The sequence below is a fragment of the Phymastichus coffea genome, unplaced genomic scaffold (genome assembly GCF_024137745.1).
Source record: "Phymastichus coffea isolate CEN01 unplaced genomic scaffold, Cenicafe_Pcof_1.1 PCOF00003, whole genome shotgun sequence".
Lineage (NCBI taxonomy): Eukaryota > Metazoa > Arthropoda > Insecta > Hymenoptera > Eulophidae > Phymastichus > Phymastichus coffea.
The window spans coordinates 12,051,369-12,073,007 of NW_026706814.1; the positions used below are offsets into that span (position 1 = coordinate 12,051,369).

The 21,639-nt window shown below is 35.1% G+C and overlaps 2 protein-coding genes across 4 annotated transcripts in view; one reads left to right on the top strand and one right to left on the bottom strand.

The window, feature by feature from the left end:
- LOC131666325 (janus kinase and microtubule-interacting protein 2-like) overlaps positions 1–12,492 on the top strand; it is a 70,494-nt gene extending 58,002 nt beyond the window's left edge. The window contains exons 7-14 of one of the 3 annotated variants that reach the window (XR_009302085.1): positions 3,520–3,606; positions 3,729–3,854; positions 3,977–4,315; positions 4,402–4,620; positions 4,819–5,976; positions 7,591–7,770; positions 10,648–10,807; positions 10,893–12,492. Coding sequence is in view for 1 of the 3 variants with exons in the window: in XM_058938908.1 (XP_058794891.1) it covers positions 3,520–3,606; positions 3,729–3,854; positions 3,977–4,315; positions 4,402–4,620; positions 4,819–5,976; positions 7,591–7,770; positions 10,648–10,674 (2,136 nt within the window). In the remaining 2 variants the exon portion in view is untranslated. Of the gene's footprint in view, positions 1–3,519; positions 3,607–3,728; positions 3,855–3,976; positions 4,316–4,401; positions 4,621–4,818; positions 5,977–7,590; positions 7,771–10,647; positions 10,809–10,892 lie in introns of those variants that run through there. The other 2 variants (XR_009302086.1, XM_058938908.1) reach the window with 2 other exon arrangements.
- Positions 12,493–17,481: 4,989 nt separating this feature from the next.
- On the bottom strand, positions 17,482–21,639 carry LOC131665323 (uncharacterized). Its single transcript, XM_058937153.1, has 3 exons — positions 21,376–21,639; positions 19,288–19,733; positions 17,482–18,454 (listed from the first exon to the last, which is right to left on the bottom strand). Exons 1-3 carry the CDS (start codon positions 21,442–21,444, stop codon positions 17,536–17,538), a joined length of 1,434 nt encoding a protein of 477 aa, XP_058793136.1. The 5' UTR covers positions 21,445–21,639; the 3' UTR covers positions 17,482–17,535.

A 21,639-nucleotide genomic window follows, 5' to 3' on the forward strand; every position in this document is an offset into this window, starting at 1 on the left:
GAAAGAATAGCAAAAGGTGATTAAATAAACGCACTGATTCGATATCTCCGCATGATGTCGCTCGGAAATTCCGACAGCCATGTCATAATACTGCCCTTCGGCGGCAAATAGGCGATGCGCTCACTTTTATGGACCCGGCCAGAATGAGATAGTATCTAAACTATAGCCATAGATCCTACCTATAGAGGCTTCTTGACGGGCCGTAACCACCCGTTGCCGAGCGGCCAACTATCTGTCTGGGTAAAAGTGTTGAAAAAGTGCGCTCTGAGGTGAGAGATCAAAGTCGAGAAACGGAGATGAAGTAGGAACTCGCACTCAAATCTAGTCACTCGAGGATTATAATGCGCGCCACTTTTAACGGCACCTAGCTTACTCTCAGGCAGGTTGCCGGTTGCCATTAACTGGCCCAAATCATGTCTGCACTTACAGGTGCACATTATACAAGCCGCACGTAGCGCCGTCACTATATATTACGAGATTTCAGATTTGTCATCGGATACCTGCGTACGCTTTTTAGATCCCCTTTTATTGCACCAAGTCTGTTATCTGCTTGCGTGCTGATTCTAACAACGACCCTTTAGCCACCCGTATACCTACATGCTACATATCTATCGTCTCTCTAGCAAGTGAGAGATACGACACTCGCTACGATTGCTATAGGTAATTATAGGTAATATACGCTATATAAATAATGAGCAGCGCACCAATTTAGTTTTTTTTTTCAAATAAATAGAACCGGCGGCAGTCTCACATTTCAATTTTTTTAATTTTATAAAATATTGCTCTATAATTTTAAGTATTTCGTAGATCTTCGTTATTTTAACTGTTTTGTCACCTGATTAGCGGTCACCATTTAGAGTTTGTTAATATAAATATAAAATAAATTAAAAACAATTTAATCAACGGTATCTAATGCACCGAAATTAATTTTCGATTTATAACTAATTTTCTTCATTTTTGATAATGTTTATTCAAAACTAAATTTTACGATAAAGATATTCAATCAATTTAATGAGTAATACAAATGCTAACTAGTTGAAAGGTTATAGTCATAAATAATTGGCGAAGTCTGTATCGAATAAGGAGACAAATATTCTCGTTAAATGAGCTACCCAAAGTTATTGAAATGTCGTAAACAACAGGCTTACTGGACAAAGAAAATCGGAAAGTATCGAAGAAAAGAAAGATAAACGCGTCTATACAATTAGAAGCTATAGTGAATTGTATAGATATTTTGAGAGCCGTGCAGATAGCACTGTAATTAAAGTATACATACTCTCCGACAAATATTTTCCGATTTTCCAGATACCTGGAAGTCTTATTGACTATTGCTATGGAGGCTATATACAGGAGTGAACAACCCTATTATACCGGTACTAGTACATTACGATACAAGTGCGGCAAAGTAGATTCTTGTCTCGTCAAGGCGTTTATACCCGAGCGAAGCGAAGGTAGAAAGGTACACCAGACGAGAAACTCTTTCCCGAACCTTAACTAACTAACTTAACCTTTAAATTAATTATTTATTATTTGAAGAGACGGACGAGAATGGCGTGCAAGAGGCACAACGAAATTCACAGTGCGAAAAAACAGAAAGCTAAAAATTTACGAAAACAAACTAAATTCTAATTATAATGTTCATTGTAAATATTATGTGAATGTTATGCGAATGTATTTTTTTATGATTGGAAGTATGTAATTTTGTGCGTAGTTACGTATATTATGTAATGATAAAACTATTTTACCATATGCTAGAATATCGTCAAATATATGATTGTGAAATATAAAAAATTATAAATTATTTGATAGATTTCAATCCGTCGGCAATTCGCTGAAGGCCCACTAGTAAGATGGCGCTGTAACTTACGTAGAGGAAGGGGTAGGGGGATGGTCGATTCGGTTCGTTAGTCTATATATTGTGCTGACTCTCCTGTTTATAGTTTCCATGCTAATTGCTTTCTAAGGGTAATTACCCCTACCGCTCGCTCAAGCGCTCGACTATATAAAGTACTAGAAATATAGGTATTTTCGTCAGTTTGGCTCAGGTACTCGCCAGAACAACCTGTTGCAACTGTAACTGTGCTTATAGCTAATTTCTAAAACTAGCTGCAGTTGAAATTTATAAAGTTGTTTTTCTCAAAACTGCTTTTCTCAATACTGCCAAAACATGTTTAAATCGCTGATGCCTTGTTACATCGACGACGAGTATCCTCACTCTATTCCACACAACACCGTAAGTAACGGAGTGAATTTTTTGAACTTTCATAATTCGACACTCCATGCGTAAAGTGCGACTGTGCCGCAGGCTCGGCCAAAAAAATCAAACTGTGCATACAACGTATTGAAAAATTAGACCGAATGTAAGATGCATGTTCGGGTGTTCGGGAATAGTACATTACGATACAAGTGCGGGAAATTAGATTTTAGTCTCGTGTGGCGTTTACGCCCAAGCGAAGCGAGGAACTCTTTCCCGAACCTGTGCCGTATCATATTTTTTGATACGACGTGTGGAAAGTGCGATTTTCAACGCACGTTTTTTGCCGAGCAGGCAGGAAAAACGCACTTTCCTCACGGAGTGTCGAAAAGTAGATTCTTGTCTCCTGTGACTTTGCAGGCTCGCTTCTCTTCGCTCTGACGTAAACCTCGGACCTTGACAGCAAACTGCTTGTCCCGCACTCGTATCGTAATGTAACATTGTATACCTCGGTCGCGACACCGGGCCATCACGTCCGAGGAGACGTTCGTACGCGGGATAGTATAAGGCCGAGGCAGCGAGCCGTCGCCTGCCACCTGGCCAGTAATGCCTGAGCAACGAGCCGAGGTGCTCCAAGATTTCATCTAATTTACTTACGCGTGTAAAAACCCGAATACGACCGCCCAGCACGTACAATATCTTACAGGTTGTGGTAATTTAATTAAGTGGTCGTCGTAAGAAAAATGAAAGGACGAGTAACGAGCACTGTTATGCAATCGCGCTTGATCTAGGGAAGTCATGCCAGAGAAATGAAGATTTTGAACATCCGGTGAGATGTATCTGGCGCGTTTTTGCTTTATAAGCCGCGGGCACTCAGCGATGTTATCTGGCATGGCTTTCTCGCTCTTGTCCGTCCCACAACAAGCAAATTGAAAATGTTCCAGCGGCACATTGTGCTGTATCGCGTATCTCCGAGGCGAAAGAAAAAGGAAAAAAGAGCGCGCGCAGGACTCGTTAGTCGCGCTTCGCGGAACTCGAGATCGCGAGCGTTGCGCGCCGTGTTCTGTCACATTTTGGTTGATCAACGGTCTTGCGTCTCAGCCCACGACGACAACATTTTCACGTTGCTCGCGATGAAGCCGTTTGCTTAGGCCTTTTTACGAGGCGGCTTCGTTCGCACGTACACCTGCAGTTTGTGCTTCGGATATCCTCTATCTCACGTGCAATTAGTGAACAATTATCTCAGCGCTACACCTTACGCGCATCGTACGTATACTCTTGCAGACGGCCATGAATAAATATTTTTTCTTTCCCTTGTGTTACAGATGCGCAAGTTGCGGGAGAATCAGAGGAATCAGCAACTTCGCTTAGCGACTAGAATCGAGGAAAAGATCCGCCATGAGAAGCACGTGGTGCGTATTGCTCTATTCGATGTACCTACATCGGCACCTTAAAGCGGCCTTTCGCCGAAAATAATTCGCGCAAGAGCGCTTATTCGGCGTGAAACGAACCAAGCATTCTCGACTCATTACAGGTGGAGTTTTGCAAGGGGGACAGCGTGGAGGTCGACGATGAGATGGCAGCACCCGATCTTGGCCAACTGCGAGAACTCGCGATGGAGCAACAGCGGGTAATCGAAGTTCTGAGGCAAGCTGTAAAGGTAAGTCATATTAGGTAGCTTCATCTTCGCGCGTATCGCATGCCTGGTGGTCACAACACCGCCGCAGCGATGCTTTCAAATACAATGCATGCGTACATGAAAGCAAACGAATGTTGAAACAGGAAAAAGACCGTAAACTGGAGCAACTGACAAACAAGCGACGCAAGGAGGAATTTTACAAGCAATGGCTGGAGCTGGAGCCAGTTGCCGAAGTGGACGACGAGGACGAGCAGCAGTTGGAGGACGGTGGCGACAGTGTTCTGTCCTCGGCGCCGTCCTCGCTCTCGCCACAGCCCAGCGGCCACAACGGTCAGTTTGTGGCCAGCGGACCCACGCGGGAGGCCTACGAGAGTCTCCTTATGGAAGTGGGGGAGCTGCAAGCCAAGCTATCGGAGGAGCGGCATGAGCTCGCTCTGGCCAGGGATCAAGTGCTCGAATTGGAGAAAGCTCTGCTGCAAGAGGTGAGTCGCTTGCTCCAGCTCGTGCTCTCCCTTCGCTTGCTACTCGCGAGCAATGTCTTATAGATCTTCTCGTTGTTGACTTCCAGACCAGAGGCAATCAAACGTACAAGCGAGCGTTCAGCGAGAAATTGCGCGTAGCCGAGGAGCGCGAGGTCGCCCTCGCGGCCGAATTATCCGAGCTGCGCGAGCAAAACGAAGTGCTGGAGTTCAGGGTGCTCGAGCTAGAAGAGTCGCCCAATCTGAGCAACACGCCTGATCCGGCAGACAGTGGCATCGTCTCGCCGGAACCCATACATCTCTACAAGGTATTTATTGATTATTTTTTACCGTCGCTGCGACCGCGTTCGACAGCTTATCGAGTAGAGGTCCATTGAACGGTAGACAGTTGACAAATGACATCTTTGAATCACTGTCGCACTGAGGCTTTTTGCTTGATGTTCACGTATCTCCAAGTGCGCGCAAACCAAAACAAGAGTTCGATCTGATCGGCAAATCTATTTCAGGAACAGGCAGCGAGCAAGCACAGAGACCGCGCGATAGCAACGGTCATCCCGTACAGCTCCACTTACAACAGCCAGCCAGTGCTGGCAACGGACGCGCAAAAAGGGCCGCTGTCGCTGCAAGAGAGCGGCATCTTCGACGACGAGAACGAGGAGAACGCCGACGAGACCGAGGAGCGCGCGAGCAGCGGCGACGCCAGCAGCACCAGCGGCACCAGCAGCACTGGCGAGGCTCGCCCGTGCAAGCCGCCGGGCCAAGCCACCCCGAGCGAGGCGCCGGCCGGCGAGTTGCTGCAGGAGGTGCAGCGACTGCAGGAGCTCCGGGCCCGCATCCAGGAGCGCGCGGCCAAAGTGCCACCGGCGCCGGCGGCGACGCCACCGAGCGAGCGCCGGGCCAAGGCCGAGGGCTGCGAGGGCTGCCGCGCCGCGCACGAGCGCATCCGCGAGCTGGAGGAGCGGCTGTCCCGGCGCGAGGCCGAGCGCGAGCTGTCCAAGCAGCGCGAGGAAGAGCTGCTCGACGAGAACTACCGCCTGGCCGAGAACACCTACTGGCTGCAGTCGGAGCTGGAGCGCGCGCTCGCGGGTCGCGAGGCCAAGGGCGCGAGCGACGCCGAGGCGCCGGCCCAGGGCACGGCGCCGCGGGACCGCCCCTGCCCGGACTGCGTCGAGCTCTGGCAGAGCTGCGACGCGAAGCTGCGCAGCCTGGCTAGCACCGAGTCCCGACTGCGCCAGCAGGTCGCCAGCCTGGAGCAGCGGGAGGCGGCCTTCTTCGAGACCCTGCGCCAGGCGGACGCCACCTGGGCCAAGCTCGAGGCGGATTACGAGAGCAGGCAGCGCGAAGTGTCCGAGCGCTTGGCGGCCCAGCTCGAGCTCAACCGAGCGCTCTTCGAGCACCTCACCGAGCTCAACAAGGCCGAATACTTGTCGTCCCAGGAACTCGACGTCGCAACCGCCAAACCCGCCGCCGACGCTGCCGCCGACGCCACCGCCGACGCCGCTGCCGACGCCGCCGCCAAGCCGTGCGAACGTTGCAATTGTGCCTCGCTCGCCAGCCGCTCGAGCAGCCTCGTCGAGAGCGACTCGGCCGCCTCCCGGCTGTCCACCATCTCGCGGACCAGCATTAGTATGCAATCCATTGCTGTCGGCTGCGACCAAGTCGACGTAAGTCTCCGCGCGCGCATTTACTCGTTGATCAACGGCCTCCTATTCGTGCTCCAATTCGTTTGCTTTACGCTGACACAGTCGCCATCAATCGATCTTGATCTTACCGACGTATATCGCTAACTCCCATTGCTCATACTTTGTCTTGCAAGCTTTCTCAAAATTTCTGTACATAATTCAGTATTTTTTTTTGCTATCCTTATGCTATGCTTTTGATAATAATGCACATTGACTGCCGGCGGATTCTTAGTTTAGGATAAATTTATGATTACATAATTTTCGTTTTGTGCGTAGATTCTTTAGCTTATTATTTTATTTTTTTAATTAACGCATGTAAAAATGTTGAAACTAGATCTTTTAATTTTAGTACCAAAGAATAATTTAGTATATAATATTGTATCCGTATCGCAATAATGACGATATATACTAGAAAATGGCTGAATGATAATGTACAATTGCTAATTGTACAATTTGGTAAATAGAAATGTAGACTTTAAACGACATAATTCACTTGGTAATCGTTAATATGTTTTGTACAACACACATACATTTTTGTAAGAAAAAACTCAATAACATACTGTAATTTATCATAAATCACATGAACTACATCACCTTCTTCCACCTTCCTTAGAATTTCACATCAAGTATGCAAATTACAAAATTCCAATACATTTTTCTCTTTTGTGGCTATTGCACATGCACATACTCTAACATATAGATTTCATTTCATCTTTGGTATCTATAACACGTGGGTCCTAGCCTTTCATTGCCATTGTTTATCATCGTAATACAGTCGTAATATCTATCGTTATATTTGGAAAAAAATATACATTAAAATAGTCTAGACACTAGTTAAAATAGTCAGAAGCATCCTTATAGTACATTACGATACAAGTGCGGGAAAGTAGATTCCTGTCTCGTGTGGCGTTTACGCCCGAGCGAAGCGAGAAACTCTTTCCTGAACATGTGCCGTACCGTATTTTTTTATACGACGTGTGGAAAGTGCAATTTTCAACGCACGTTTTCCGCCGAGCGTGCGGGAAAGGCGCATTTTGCGCACGGAGTATCGAAAAATTTATATATGCCATCGAAATACATTCTTTCCTCGACATTTATTTGACCAACGTAAAACATTCCATCGGATTCTTTTCACGTATTAAACATTTCAATCAAATGAATTTGTTATAAAAATTATAGATAACATATATTGAAAAGTAAATTAAATCCAAATTGGAGTTGTCTAAAAAATCGAGAACATATTGCGATATTTAATAATCGCTGATAGTAACTAAATTATTTTCTGCAGACTGGCGTGAAAGGTTGTTTTTCATGGAGGATTCATCGAAAACGTTTTTCTTCGTAAGAAATAGAAAAGTTACTTATACTTAGTACAAAATGTGAACAAGTCGGAATATACGTCAATTGATTTTAACACATCAAATAATTCATAAAATTTAATACTTCATCAAACCATAATTTAAATAATGAATATTGATTTAATTGGTTTCTGGAATAATGCTTTCGCTTTGAGTGCTAATTTCCCATTTAACATGATAAATACAATAAATTGCACATTTAAAAAAATACGCATGATTGTTATTGTTTTTTTATTAGACAGACAAATGTTGCGGTATGCCAGTCGAGCCACCGACGGAAGTGGCTACCGAGGCTAAGGAGGAAGAAAAAGAAGAGAGAACAGGTGCCTTAAAAATTAAAGCTTCCGAGGGTGAGCAGCCCGAGCTACACCAGCCAGAATCTCACGTTTATATAGACGAATCGTCTGGCGAGAAAAAGGTTAGCACTAGCCTATCAACACCTAAAAGCATGCCAAGCAGACAGACTGCGCAGGCTAAAGCTAGCGGCAGTTTTGAGCGCAATTTCCGTACGATTCGCAAACAACCTTATCTACGATTTATTATCTTCGATGAAATTCGCGTCTAATTCATTCATTAATTATATATACGTCTGTTTCAAACGTGTACTCTATTTTTACTCTATACTACTGAATATTAAGCAATCATAATTTATTTCCTTACGAAGGGACTTGGTTTTCTCTGACAAATGAGTTGTCATGGTGAAAAAAATTCTATTAAACATTGTTTATAAGAGCTTTTGCACAGGTGTATCTATATGATTTTATGACGATGAAATGTTGAAAGTAATAAAAATTCTTGACGGCGGATAAGGAAAAGGAAAATAATAGATTTTTTTGCGATGCAATCTTACGAGTAGTATAGGAAGATAAAAAACAAACATGCTATAAAAATATGCTACTAATATTGAGATTAGATTAAAAGAACTGAAAAAGTGGATAAATAGAACGAAAATAATAATGGGTCAACAATGGCATTTGTCATATAATAAAATGCTTAATGCAGCGGAATCGGCTAAATGAACGCCAACATTTTTCATCCTGATAAAGCAGCTATAGAAAGAGTACATCGCGAAAGATATATGTTATGATATATTATATTCTGTGAATTGTTATCAATACTGTACTCGAGCGCATAAGAACGCTTGAAGATTGTAAGCTAACCGACTTTAGGAAGAACGAAATCATCAGACCAAGATACTTGAAAAGACGATCTCAATCTAAATATAATGGACTTGACAAATCCCTGGCTGGGCAGCTCATTCAATTCTGGCCCAAGGTCAGTTTGTTTATTTGTCGCACCTCTCCGTTAAAACGATTATTTCCTAAAGCATTTACATTTTATACTCAGTTTTTATTAGTGTCTTTTTTGAATCTCACTCACACAGTTTTTCCTCCAGACTTTAGCAACAAAGTAGAGAATTTAATTGGAAACAAATGTGACTTTTCGAGCATATTCGTACGTTTTTCAAGTGTCAAGTTTCAAATTTTTAGCGTTTTAACATATTATTATATGTAGTGCTTTAACATATTATAAGTTCATTATCGACGGTAACGATGAATTAAGGAATCGTCTAAATAAACGATTATTGCAAGCAATGATATTATAAGAAAGCTTTGAAAAGTCATTTTAATTAACATTACAATGTGTTTGGTTTCACTTTAGATCTCATTTTTTCTACTCACACATTACACTCTTCTAAGTTTATCAAACCTTTTGGATGCAGTTGTTATTTACACTTTACTCGTTGTATGCCAAGCAAACCTATTATTCCAAATTCTAATCTGAAGTTTTCAGTTAACATTGTGAATATCATCAACATTACAGTTAATCAACATGTCTCCGTTCTGTGTAGCATGGTGCGACGCATCAAACTGCAGCTGAACATTATAATCCGGTTTTCTTATGAAAATTAATACTCATGTTCTACGTAGATACTAGTGGTTACGATTGTTGAAGGTGACGGGGCTTTGCCATATATAGTTGGAAGCTTTTCACGAGCATAAGATATACATTAGGGAAAAACCGCCATAAAATGTAAAAAAAGTAATGGTTTAACTAAATTATATTACTATACTCTGCTCGTTCTTTTTATTTTCTTATCAATTAAGTAATTCACTAAATAATATTTGTATAAATATTATGATAGAGCCATCTATTCGTTAGATTTGTTATTTTTAATAATTCATTTTATTTGTTTCTATATTAGAAAATTTGTAATTTATTAAATAAAAAATATATCGAGTCTTTTTATTTTCAATTGTTATTAAATGTGGCAACACAATTTTATTTAGTGCAATTTAGGTCTTCCCCCTAAACAATTCTGTAGTTAGCTAAAAGATATATTGTAAACGAGGAAAATTTATCGTGTATTCCGTCCAATGACTTGTATATTCTAAACATAGTTGGTACGTGAAAAAATTAATATTGGTAAATATTTTAGCCTAGAAAAAATCAAGAATGATTTTATTGTATCATCAGTGTTCATGCAAATTATAATCAAACAAGTGTTACTCCAACTTTGGAAAATTTATTTTTAAAGTTTTACTGACGAATTATTTATTATAGATGCAGATGAAATAAAAAATCAATTATTGATACAAGGAATACTAAGGTCTGGCTTAATATAGTTGACAAACGATGCCATGCATTTTTAAATAAATTTGACGTGTTGTTCAGCTTAGTGTATAAAAACTCCTTATTTTATATTTTGTAATTGTGATACACGTCTTTTACGTAAATTTTATTAATATTATATTTGTTTTATTAGAATATATAGCTTTGTACGTAATAAAATGGTGTATTACAGAAAAAATTTCTCATTTTCCGTTTGGCATAATTTCTATTATTTGCTTCCGTTGATTCATGAAGTATATTAGCCTTCTTCCATGATAAATACTTCATCAGTAAAGCTTTATACAAAAATTTCTTAATTTTTTTATGATGAAATCGCTCAATAGAATGCTTCAAGATTGAATAGTCATAATGTAGGCTACAACGTTTATAATAATAAATTTGTTCAAGTATTCAACTATGTTACGTTTAGGCAAATTATTGGAGGGAAGACGCTACAACTTTCTCCCGTTTACTGTATGTATATATACTGTTTTAGTTAATTACAAAATTGTAAGGAGGGGCTTGAAATAGAGAAGAAAAAGTTTCTAATTACAAATCTTTGACTCGATTCAAATAAATTTATAGCAAGATTTTCGCACCAAATTTTAATTATTAATCTACCTCAACAAATTAAGTGAAAGAATATGCAACAATTTCATTTGAATTCATTTTTTTATTACAGCAAATAATCTACTTCCGATGGAGGTGAAGTTCCTTCCCACTGAAAAATTAAAAAATTAAGAGATAAAAATATAGACACAATGGCGTCAGGTTTCCATACTCTAAGATCGCATTTCCTACGAATCACAAGAAGAAACTGATATTTTAAAGCTTCAAATGAGGTGAATATAGTTAACAAATCAAAATTAATAAATCCATAATAAATTTTGGTTATTAATAATTATTAATACATGTGTTTTTTTACAGGACAAAATGGCTGGCGCTGCTTGATAAAATCAAGTAACGACCAGAAATGGTGCGTCCTGCCGTCAAGTTCCCACGATTGCAAGAACGAGCTCAAAACGACAAGTTTCTATCTTTGAACATCGTCATGAAGTACACGAAGATTGTACATATTGTCCAAACTATCGTTTATTTATGTATTATCGATTGTCTTCCGTGTTTCATTCAACAAGATAAATGGTTTGATATTAGATTTTACTTTCACAGGAAATGCGCATTACTCCATATTGTAGCACCCTGGAAAATTGAAAATGAATTTTTCCACTAGAAGGAGTAATTTACTGTTCTCTTATATAAAAATGCAATCGTCTAAATTAAGTTTGCATATTATTTCAATCAAATTTTGATGGAGACTGTTAAGATTGTACAAATTATGGAAACCTGAAAATTTTTTTTTGCGAGCTGTGATTCTTTATGTCAACAATCATAAGTATAATATGATTACTTTATTATTGATCAGTTCTTACCGAGAGTTTCAATATTAAAAATGACGAATTTTTATCTGATGATGCGTTATTATTATTTTTATAGCGTAATTTCACAAATTTATCAAAAATTAAATTGAAAAATACCCTGATTTAAACAATTGTTTTCATCGTTTATTTTAAGAATTAATAACTATTAGATATTTATCGTGTATCTATGTTTTAACTATGATTCATATAGACCTACAATTATTTATATAACAATGTTTAATACGCTCACTGCTTATCGAATTTACGTTTTTATAAGATACAACCGTTTATCCTAGATATATTCGGTCATATTTGTTGGAAAAGAATGAAAGAATACAGTTTACATTAGATATACTTTCAACACTGAAAATAGTCAAAAATTCTTCAGTTACTTACAAATTACAAATGAGTCTCAGTTAAAGAAATATCTTTTTCACTTGGTTAGCGGTGTTAAGAAATTAAAAGTTCACAAATGTTTATGTGTAATAAATTATTGCTTCAAAAACAATCATTCTTCCATGACAATTTGTTACAGCCTGTAATAAATTGAGCGATATTTGTCTAAAAGGTATATGAATTATAGATAAAACGCTTCCGATTCCATTCGTAATAGATTACAACGTACTGTTACTACGTTGTAATGAAGAAAATATTTTTTTCCGCCCATTCACGCGAAGTAGCGTATTTGAGGGTCTTACCTTGTAAGGAGTATTTGCTATGATACTGCCGTACGATAAAAAATACTAAGTTGAACCCATAAAATCGATATAAAATATTATGTAATGTATCTAGTCGATATACTTTGATTGAGCAATTAAGTACGATGTAGCTTTGGGATACCCTTTGACAGTCTTGTGTTTGACTTTAAAAGTCATTCATGGGTAATCTCAATGCGCAAAAATAATGATGAGTATTGATGAAAGTTGTAGTTTACCATTACTCTTTCAATCTGCCTTTTTAAATGTCTGTAAAAAGTTGTATTTCAAGCTTACATTATAAGTACGTCAGGAACTATAAACTTAATTAAAAGGGCGTCGCTTCGTCGAGGTAATAACGAATTATTTACATTCTTTGCGTATCTTGTAATCTATTCAATAAAATATCTTACATTAAAAAATACTAATATTTTTTATCTTCACCTTTTTCACAATCATCATTCATTCCTTATTTCTCAAATATAACAACGTCATTAAGTAAAGTTCAATTTTTAAGTATTATAATTAAGACGTGTTTGGTACTTTCAAAATTACAGTATAAAATATGCGTTACTCTTTAAGAATTTGGTATTATTCTTGAAAATTTGTTATAAATATTCGTAATAGAATATGTCATGTAAGTTCTACTGAAATCTAAAATTCAAAGTATATTCATGAAAAAATAATACTATATAGTTTTGCAGTAATTTTACATGTGTACATCACGTACTCAGAATCAATCTTTTATTTTGCACTTTTCCGATGATTTAATTATAGAATCCAAAACCAATGTTGGCAATGCGCATTCCATAAATCTAATCCTCTCAGACAGAGCGGCTTGGCGTTTTTCTAATTCTGCATTTTTTTTTTCGTATTTGCTTAACAAACTTTTCCAGTAACTACTTTTTTCATTTTTTTGTTGATTATTAGATTCTATTTTATTTTCTAAATCTGCCATTTCGTTTTTTGTATTATAATGGTAATATATACTTATGTACTTTTGAAAACTTTTAATTTATCCAAACAAAGCGATATTTCTTCAATTTTCTGCTTATTTATCTAAATTAATAATTATCAAATAAGTTAGTAACTAGTAAACATTCTTATGTTTTCAAGTACGTCACATGAAGTTAGCAAATAATATATGTAAAAAAACTAAAAAGGTCTCGTATGTAAACATGTAAACATTGATCAAATTCTAAATAATTTGACAGGTTAAATAAAAATTTTAGTGCAATACGATCTTGTCTTATCATTTTTGAAAATTTCAGTCGTTTTAAGAAGTTGCACAGCTATGCATAATATAATTACACATTTATAATTCACTCGCTTTATAAAAACATACAAGATGTCAAGTGACGATAAGAATTTTAGAGAATCAAATAAATCGGCATCATCTGCTCATAATCGAGAAACCAAATGCCAATTAGTTATTCATCCTAATAATGTAAGCATTTGTATATTACGTGTTTTGTTTACGAAGTTATATACATTACTTAGGTTATAATTTTATCAAATATATACTTTGTTTACAATAATGATTAATTTAAAAAATTGAGTTTTTATTTGTACTCCAGCATCACTAAACATTATAAATATTCTTTTTCATGGAAACAGACTTCCAAAGAAGATAATCAATTTGAAATAAATATAAATATTAAGTTGAATCACTTAATTAATCAATTTGAGAAGATTTTTAATAAAGAGAAGGTATATTATGTAATGATGTTTCTAGCGAAACTAAGACACAGAAAATTGTCCGTTGATATGAACATTTGTTTTAATATCAATGAAACATTTTTAATTAATTCCAGAAACTTGAATTGCACTATTTAATGCAATCAACGCAAGTATTTATATTTAAATTAAAAGAACTGCAAAAAATTATGGAACAACTAGCTTGCGAATACTATGATGATTATTGTGACGCTAATAAAAATTGCTGCAACGTAAATTACTTAATATCGTGATAGGTATGGCTAAATTAATCCATTCGATGACTAAATGTTTGATTTCTTTGAAGGAATTAGGTTCTTCAGAAAACGTTGAAGAGAAAAATGATATTGAAAAAAAAGCAAGTTGCAATAGCCGGTTAAATGAATTTTCCAAGTATTGCGAAAAATCACATCTCTGCAGTTCTAACGAAGGTGAATTGAATCGAAGCAAAAATATGAAAGAGCAAAATAATAATCGCAGTATGAAATGCAACCCGTGCAAGTGTTCTCTGAATGCTTCCGGCAAGAAAGTAAAAACCTTGGAATGTAAATTAGCTTCTAAAGCAAAAAAATATAAAAGAAATAAATTTGATAAGTTTGACGTAGATAATTCCATGCAATTAAAAAGAGGAGACACAACATTGCCATTAACACCGAGAAGGTCGCCAACAAATATTTTGACTGAAAGGAGGATATCTAATTCAAAATTAGAAATACAAACAAATCTCAAAAACTTCAAATTGAATGTGAAAAAAGTAAATACAGCAATAGAGGATATAACCTATCAAAATGTGCGAGAAAGAAATCAAGCTGTCTATTGTAATTTGTCCAGTGAATCATCCTCTGTAATAGTAGATTTTAAATCCATACAAGTATTTTTTATTTTCATTAACATTCAATTCTACTTCTATTTTAGGAAGAATACTATTCTGACAGTTCCAATGACCAAATTAGTTATACGAAACGCATTCATGGTAATCTCATTGTTCTCGTTAATACGTTTTCATATTGCCGAACTAAATCGAATTATGTCTTTTAAAAATATGAGTTCAAAGCTATAACGAAATATTTATAATAATTTTAGTTACAACTTTAAATTTCATTTAGAATCATATTTTTAACGACAGATTTGCTACACGGAAATCCTCCAGGTCCAATTAAGGAAAGCAATGATAAGAATAGACCCTTACGAGTGAGTTTAAATTATAAATAAATAAATTAAATTATAGAACACAATTTAACATAATTCTTTTATCGTCTATAAGGCAATAATAACACAATCATCCGATCTCATTTTTAATCATTCGACTATATTAAAAAAATAAATTATTTTCTTCGTTTGTTCGCCTTAAAATAGATGTGAAACAAATATAACTGTACATATACTGATTTTTTACACCATTTACAATATTCCTTGAATGAGCATGAACATATATGTACTATTTTAAAGGTTGAATGTTGCGGTTGCGGTGAACGAGTTGAAACTATAAAAGTAGGCGAGAATAATACTTGTCCTTGCGGATGCGACGATCTTGTGATTTTACCTGAAGCGAAATATGTCGATAGGTAGGTCAACGACAAAACTAATTTATTCACCGTAAGATTCATCGCAGTGCCAAAGGTGTCGTAAAACACGCATAAGAGGCTTTTTTTATACTAATGAAGTAGCACACTGAGTAAGAAGTAATTTATATATTCGTCAACCATCGGCACTTGACGATCATAAATTTTTTGTTGAGAAATCGTTGGGTCAAGTGGAAAAAAGATTACCTACAAAAGAACGTGACATATATAGAGAAATACAGCTACGTGTTATTCTCCTTTAGCGTGTATTTTAACGTTTATTTTTATAAACAATATCACCTAATTAGTTTTATGAGAATTCACCAATTTACATACAAACTTCAAGATTGAAGAAAATGTTTTCATTGAGTGTTAGAAAATACTGCAACGCAAAATAGTTTTATTATCATATAAATACGTAGACTAGTTCCAACTTTTTTGCATTGTTAACTTTTTTCTATAAAAAAGGAGTATTAATCTACGAATGGATTTATTTTTAATTAAGTAGACTAGTATTATATTTTGAACTTCTTAAATCGTGTTTAAAAAAACAGTGACTGAATTGTATTGTTTACCTATTATCTTAAAAATGATGAGTTTTATTCCAATAATTGGGCTGACTGTATTCTAAAATTATCACCGTAAAATTAATGTTGTATTGAAAATTATAAGATATCCAAGCAGATGTGATAATTGTGGCATAGTGCTGATAGAAAATAGGTCTTCAAAAGATAACAAATTAGAATCTTCAAAAGTCTACGACAAATCAGAAAATGAGTCTGATAATATGAAGCAACGTCAAGACTGTTGTTTGATTCCTTACTCAGGTATGAAAACTATTATTTAATCATTTATCTGTTGTTAACTTTTCTAATAAGCATTTGAAATTTAAAACTGCAATTTTTTAATAAGTAATATTTATTCTTAAGATGTTAAAGTAGGTATTGAGCTGTTAAAAGATGAATCTTATGGAACCGAGACAATTTTCAAAAATCTAGGAGACTTTATAAAAGCAAAAAATAATAACCATATTACATCTGTACCAGCTTACATTGAATAAAAATAGTGTATCTATAGTTTACTAAATTTTGGTTAGATGGACTTACAATTTTCAAAGATAAGCTTACCACATTTTATAATGTACTAATAATATCAATTATTTTGAAGCGAATGCTCTGTCGTGTTCAATTCTAAACTATAAAATCCACTTGAATATTTACTACCAATTAGTCACCTCTAGTTCGTTCAAAGTTTTATTACCGCAATAATTCTAGACAAAAATTAAATCTGTTACTTGTTTATAGAAATTCAACTTTGGTTTCTAATTGAAAAATTCAAAATTGCTTAAGTTAAATCATAGTATGGATATCCAAAGTGTGTCAGCTTCAAATTTTTAGCTAAACAAATGAGTGGCATATGAAATTATTTTGAGAATCTATAATTGTTTTCGGTTAGGTTTTTGAAGCTGTATTTAAATTTTTTATCAAAATGTTTCTAAAATCCATGAGTAATTCGACGACTTATAATTTTTATTTAATGTGTCTAATATTTGCAAGTTCTTATAATGATGTAACAGAATAAATAAATTTGAAAATTTTAATCAACTTTCCGGATCATCAATCAACAAATTTTATTGCAATTATGAATTTAGAACAATATGAATGTAGGTATCTAAAAGATTGAATGCATATGCAATTTTTATATCGTTTATTGAACATGTACAGTAAAAATACTTGAAGAGTTACATATTAAGTACAAAATTCATATATCTGTTATGCATACTTATGAAATAAATATAAATTAAAAAAAACTTCGTTTATTTGTCACATATAACGTAATTTTTAAGAATAAGTTGTAATTGGATTAGTGTATAAATTAGTTGGTTACTTCCTTGTATAGTTATTTTGTCGATGGTAAAGAATTTATCAATAAACATTTGTAAATTAAACAGTGTTTTCAATGGGAGTTGAAATCTTGGAAATCAGATTTATATTAAACATTATTTAGGCACTTGACGTTTAAAATGAATGTTTCTTGGTATACGAAAAAATCTGTTAATGCTCACATTTCATAGTTGTTTAGATATTTTATAATATTTTCCGTCTAAATTACATTTGAATGTTGATGTTTCAATAAACAACTATCGAGAGTATATTGTGTTTAATAAACTAATTTCAAGTTAAGATTTGATTTGAGGAATGAAAAAGATTTTTCTACGATCTAGCAAGTCTTCCAAACTGTTAAGATCTGGCAAAACAGCAGGGATTTCAAATTTAGCATTGCTCGAAAATGGTCTTCGTGTAGTTGTGAACTGCGGTTTTCTAGATTTGTCTGACTGTAATTGTGATGTATAATACATTTCAGTAGATGTTGGTAGCTTTGGATAATAAGGATCCTTTTCCATATCTTTTGCTGGGGCTAGAGATTTTGTTGGTACGGCAAAAATTGAAGCATCCGTGACGTGTATTCTCAAAGGTGACTGAGTTGTTGAGTAAGTAGTAGCTTTATTATTTTGAATAGATTTCAAAGTCTCTACATAAGGGTAGTTGTTAGAACGAAAATTGAAATTTGATCTCGCAGATGCAGAGAAATCAGACTTGAATAACGGAGGCAAAAGTAATTTTGATGGCTTAAAAAAATCAGAATCGAATGTTTCATCAAGAGTTTGAGCTTTCATCATATCTAAAATCATTGTAGTTCGAGGAGAGAAGGTTACTGTTTCAATCGAATCTTTTTCAAAGCTATTGATACTGTCAACATTGAAAGATTCGGACGACATGACGGATAGGCGAGAGTTGCTGTTTTCGATATCATCTAGTTTTGACAATGTAAACGAATTCTTTGCAAAATTGACATTGTCATCTCTTACTGCTGGCGGTATTAAAAATGAATAATCTTCATTATGAGTCTCACTGCTTTCTTCTGATATTGTTAAACTTTTGATCGGTGGTTGAAGTTCTCGTGATAATGAAATTAATTGATCTGGCAATACTATTTCATTAGAAGTTGTTTTCGAGTGTGTAGCAAGGAATGGATTGTGTGAATAATCTTTTTGCATAACCGTTGTCATAGAAAACTCGTTGTCTGGCGCACGGGTCCTTTAGAAATATACATACACGAAACAAATTATTATTTTTTGGATGATTTCTTTGAAATAAATATCTATCTATAATAGAATATTTTAGCAGCTTCCCGCATAACTCGCATTTTCATAATTTAATAGATCGGTTAAAGTTACAAACAAATTTGTAAAATCGTTAAGCTACTTTAAAAATTTGACATGTAACTGACATGATATATTCTTCAAATTCTTTCAACTATTTACAACTTTATAGAAGAATGCTGTAGAGATTGTTATTTTAGATCTTCAAGTTGGTCTATCTGGAGGTTCGCTCCATTTTTCACGATCTATGTTATAAATTCTTTGACGTCTTCGACTAAGACTTAGCAAGATACACAGTAGAATACGATGAACTACTATATAACATTATTGTATTAATTTCTTTACAATATAAGAATTTCAATTTTCACTAGACGTATTAGATTACGTTGAAAACAATTCATATGAAATATACCTATTAATCTTATGATATATCGTAATTTTATAGAAATATAGACTACTATACTATTATCTCTTCAAATTTATAATAATATTACAATTTAATGATTTCATCGTGTATTTATTCAGATTTGAACAGATTTTCAAGAATGTTTTTCACAAAAAATGACTTTTCATTATGCAGCATAGTTTTTAAACGTATGGATTGATTTTATCTTGAATTTTAGATTCTTCGAGATATGATATTTTGAAAAAGACGTACTCAAGTTATAAGAATCTAGCATTAATTAAATTGCTATGAAATTCGTATTTGCTTGGTTGTGCCGGGAAGCCACTTATTAAAAAGTACAAATATATTTATGCAGAACTTACCCAGTCGATGCTAATTTTTGTTCTTTCGACGCATATCTATCCTTCAAAAATACACTGGAATTCAATACAAACGTAGAATGTTTTGCAGAGCTGGAACTTTTTGCATCTGGATTTATTCTGAAAGATCTTGCAAATCCTTTGACATTCGTTTCTTTGTCATGGGGTTCGATAAATGATAAAGGAGGTGCATCGTGATTATTATCTTGACCTATTCTTGTTGGTGGATTTACGCTGTCAATATTGGCTTTACAATTGACAAGATATGCGTGATCGCAAACCATTGCATCCTGACGAAAAGCTGTATCCTCTGGACAATAATTCATGAAATGATTGCCGTGATCATCGCACGTATGATAGCCTCGACAATTGGTTCCTATGTCTGCATAAAAACCCATTGGACGTCCAATGCAGCTAAAAGATGTCACGAATGGTGGTGGTGATGTATTCTAGAAATTTGTTTAAAATATTTTTTATACATTTGAGAATATTATTCGCTCGTTAATATAAGTTTACTCAGATAAATGATTCATTTGACTCAAAAGTTCATGCTCAATCGTAGATTTCAAAAAAATTAATATAAGTTTGTTATAAAATTTTACAATAAACTTGAATTTTGTAAATTGTATGCAAATTTTGCAAACTATAGTCTGTGGTGTAAGAAAAAAATGTTTTGAAAACCCGTTATTCATTGAATACAAAACACAGAATAGAATGTTTTTTAATTTTATATCCACAAAAGAATGATGCTTGATGATCGTGGATGACCAGTTTAAAAAAAATTGCTTAATTACCAGCCGGATGAAAAACGTACAATGGATCTTTGTTATGTAATAAGTTTCTCGATAGATTTTCATTATTGTGAAGAAGTTTAAAATTACATTTAGAGATGACATTTAAATTGATGGTCCACGAAATATTTATTATTCACTTCTGCTTCAATAAATCATAGGTTTTGTGAGGAAGGCTACATGTAAGCTTGTGACATTATGTAAAAAACTGACATTAAATGAAAACGTAGTAATTTAAAAGAGTATTTAAAATTATTAATTTTATTTATTTGCTATTGATACAAAGTGTAGATTTCTATATTACTAACAATATTAGAATAAACAATGTTAAAATTTATTTAAATATTGAGTAGATTCCAATATGTTGTAAAATGTTATTCGGTTTGATTGGCTGTTAAGAATTGGTTCACCAAACCAGTTTGAATTTTATAAAATAGCTATACATACACGAGATTTCCATCGATATTAAAAAATATTCTTTATTTACATATGAGAATTTTTTCAATACTAGAACAATAGATAGTTCATTTCTAACCTACAGATGTATAGTTCTTGATAAGTTTTTTCTTAGATCTTTCTAATCGAAAGTAAAGATATATTTTTTTAATTTCTCTCCTGCCTATTGCTTTATTACGTTTATGTTATTTCGAAATTTTTCATATATATGTACTGCAATAATATAAGGAAGGCTGTAAATTTGATTGCATTTTTATTTTATAAAAACAGCCATAAATTGCCGAGATAATGTTTATTATAGTAAAAAGTGTTACACCAATTAAGACAATCGTTTAAACGCCACTAAAACATAAGAAACGATTTGAGTTTCTTGTAAACGATATAATTATCGATTTTATTTGTGTAATGCCTGGTAATCATTGATTTGATAGCTCTCATGGTTATTGCTCTTGTCCGTTGAACTCTATTTTCTTGAAGCACGGAATCATTCACGTAACGAAAAAAAACTATTAATTGAGTAACGAAACCTTCATAAAATATTTCTACTATGGCAGTTTTATAATTATTGCTTCTTTGTAAGTTGTGATTTTGTCAGTGCCATAAAAGATCAATTTTATTGATAAGAGATAGAAAATCGTTAAATCGAATGTATATGTTCTTAAAAGAACTACGAAAGCTCATGCAAGACGTTCATATTCAAAAATCTCTTTTATCTGTCAATTATATAATCACGTCAAAGCTTATGATATGGTGAGTTACAAAATTACACAAAGCAGTGTTATTGATCCTTTTGAAAAAGCCTTGATCTTTTATCATAACTCGTTAATAGTAAAAAAAAACTTACGAAGGATTCGGGAGTTGCAGCTAAGACCTGACAAGCTATCATCCAAAGGAGCAGTAGTTTAGTGTCCATGTCTGAGACTGGCGGGCAATTGAAGATGTAAAAGCAGCTGGGTAGGTAGAGAAGATAGAGGTGTGCGATCGTAACGATCCGATGGATTGTAGTGCCGCTGTGCGGATATTCCCGGTCACGGTTGTTGGCGTGCGGCGCGCGCGAACGATCCGTAAATGTATTCCACCTTCGGCCGGCGAGATGAGCAAAGTGAAA